The following is a 2,727-nucleotide window of genomic DNA, read 5'->3' as shown; positions in this document are numbered from 1 at the left end:
TTTCTCCAGATGAACTGATCTCTGTTGCCTGGAGATCAGTTGTAATTCCAGGAGATCTCCAGCCACCATGTGGAGGTTGGTATCTCTACCTATACATACAAAGCAGCTCATGTAAGAAGTTTAAGTAATCATAAGTCTGTCATCACCTGAACTGAAGGGCAGATTTAGTAAAATTTCATTTTCTAATAGGATCTGCCCTTGTGGACCTGGCAGTATAGGCACAATAAGTCCTTTGTTTTTTCATTGCCCGTTATTTGAGGTTGATAGACAGAGGCTGGTTGAGTCACGTCTTTCTACTATCATCATTTGCTGGCCTCCCCATCCTTCCCCCAATCTGGTCTGGGGGCCCATTGCAGGTTTGGACATGCCTAATGGCTACGATTTAGAAGGGAATGCCATCTTGTTTTATTATAATATGAAGTATGGAATTTTAAAGTGTGTTTTAATGTATGTTTTAATTAATTATTTTGTGACCCCCTCTGAGCCCGGCTTGCCAAGAATTGAGGGCGAGATATCAATCCAATCAATCAATCAATCAGTCAGTCAATAGTAAGCAATGTAATATATTCAGAGAGATATAAAATGATTTTTTTTCTAAAGTGTGTTTGCTTTCCCGCAGGTGTCTTCATTAGATAAAGATCGCCTTTAAGGGAAGAATGGATTTCCTAAACTTTACTGAACAGAATTATACCTTGAAACAAAATGATACATCAGAAGAACTTCCTATGTCCAAGATTCTGGTTTCTCTTACACTTTCTGTGCTGGCAGTAATGACAACTGTCATCAACTCTCTGGTGATGACAGCAATCATTGTGACAAGGAAGCTTCATCACCCTGCCAACTATTTGATCTGTTCCTTGGCAGTCACGGATTTCCTGGTTGCCATCCTGGTGATGCCCTTCAGCATTGTCTACATCATGAAGGAGACCTGGATCATGGGTCAGGTGATGTGCGACATTTGGCTCAGTGTTGACATCACCTGCTGTACCTGTTCCATCTTACACCTGTCAGCGATTGCCTTGGACCGCTACCGAGCAATCACAGATGCTGTGGAATATGCCAGGAAGCGGACACCTAAGCATGCCGGCATCATGATTGCAATTGTGTGGATCCTTTCCATCTTTATCTCAATGCCACCACTCTTTTGGCGGCACCAGGCAGCCAGCAGGGATGACGAATGCATCATTAAGCATGATCACATTGCTTTCACCATTTATTCCACATTTGGAGCCTTTTACATCCCACTGGCATTGATTCTGATCCTTTACTACAAAATATACAAGGCAGCCAAGACTTTTCATAGAAGAAGCGTCAGTCGGGTTCTCAAAGAGGAGGTCAATGGACAAGGTCTCTTGGAAGCAGGTGAAAAAAGCTGTAAGCTAACATCATCTACGTCATGCACAAAAGATAGTACAAACAACCCTTCAGCAGATTCTGATAGAATCCACATCTCACTCCGAAGCCCCACCTCTGAGTCCAAGAATGAAAAAGGCTGGAGGAGGCAACGGATTTCTACCACAAGAGAAAGAAAGGCAGCGACTACACTTGGCTTAATTTTAGGTGCCTTTGTCATCTGCTGGCTGCCCTTCTTTGTGAAGGAAGTAGTTGTTAATACCTGTGAAAGTTGTCAGATGTCACCAGAAATGTCTAATTTTCTGGCATGGTTGGGATATATCAACTCTCTCGTTAACCCCTTGATTTATACAATCTTCAATGAAGACTTCAAGAAAGCTTTCCAAAAACTTATCCGATGCAGGAGCTATCTCTGAAACAAGTGTACTCTTGGACAGCTTGAAAGCTGGTGTTTGAAAAAGAATTATTTCATAGATTAATAGTTTTGCCAATGGTGGAATAGTATCCAACTGTAGTGGAGAACTGACCAGAATCCACAGAGATCCAGGGCGACCCAGAAGGTTTCAAGGGCAGTGTATGCTCCACACACACATCCCCAGCACTGATATAATATGGTGACCTAGCACCACAACAGTGTTGTGGGCCCAAGTTCTGCACTGCCTATAATATTCCTGAAGCCTTTATTTGATTTTAAAAGCATGTAATCCTCTTTTGTCCCAAATGGAACCTAAAGCAGCTTTTTAGAAGACTTTTCAGAAAAGCTAGATGTTTGATTCAATAAATTCTAATGGGAGAACCCAACCTCTAGAATCTCTGATTCTGTAGTGTAAGGCAGACGTTCAAAGGAAATTTGGGCAAAAAAAAAATTCAGCTCCATCCAACTATAGTTATTTATTTATTTTTGACTCTTAACAACTCTGGCGGTGTTTAAGAAATGCATTGACATCCAGATATGGCTAACTCAGTTTTTATCAGTATCTTACAGTGAATGTGATCTACATGCTAAGATGAGGTCTTTAGTCATAATATTTATCATAGACAAGAAGAATTACATACACAGGAAGGCTTTATCAGATGAGACCCTGGAGAGCCGCTATTGGTCTGTGTAGACAATACTGACTTTGATGGACAAAGGGTCTGATTCAGTATAAGGCAGCTTCATGTGTTCATGTGAGTGGGAGGGGTTTAAGCATGTTTTACTAAGGGGTTCTACAAGCAAGTTTCACATGTTCTTGCTTGGCAGATGTTGCATACAACAGGGAACACAGGAACTATCTCTAGGAAAGGCAGGGATCTTTCTGGGATGTCTTAAAATTAAGAAAAGGCATACATGATTTGTCACTCATTAATCTAAGTATTACCATAGAGATTAAG

At 41.1% G+C, this 2,727-nt stretch overlaps 1 protein-coding gene across 1 annotated transcript; it reads left to right on the top strand.

Annotated features, from left to right (window-relative positions):
* The first annotated feature begins 624 nt into the window (after positions 1-624).
* Positions 625-1,781, top strand: HTR1F (5-hydroxytryptamine receptor 1F). Its single transcript, XM_056858407.1, has one exon. The coding sequence runs from the start codon at positions 657-659 to the stop codon at positions 1,767-1,769; it is 1,113 nt and encodes a 370-aa protein (XP_056714385.1). The 5' UTR covers positions 625-656; the 3' UTR covers positions 1,770-1,781.
* Positions 1,782-2,727: the final 946 nt, after the last annotated feature.

Source organism: Euleptes europaea, chromosome 12 (genome assembly GCF_029931775.1).
Source record: "Euleptes europaea isolate rEulEur1 chromosome 12, rEulEur1.hap1, whole genome shotgun sequence".
Lineage (NCBI taxonomy): Eukaryota > Metazoa > Chordata > Lepidosauria > Squamata > Sphaerodactylidae > Euleptes > Euleptes europaea.
This window is presented reverse-complemented; position numbering and strand designations above follow the sequence as displayed.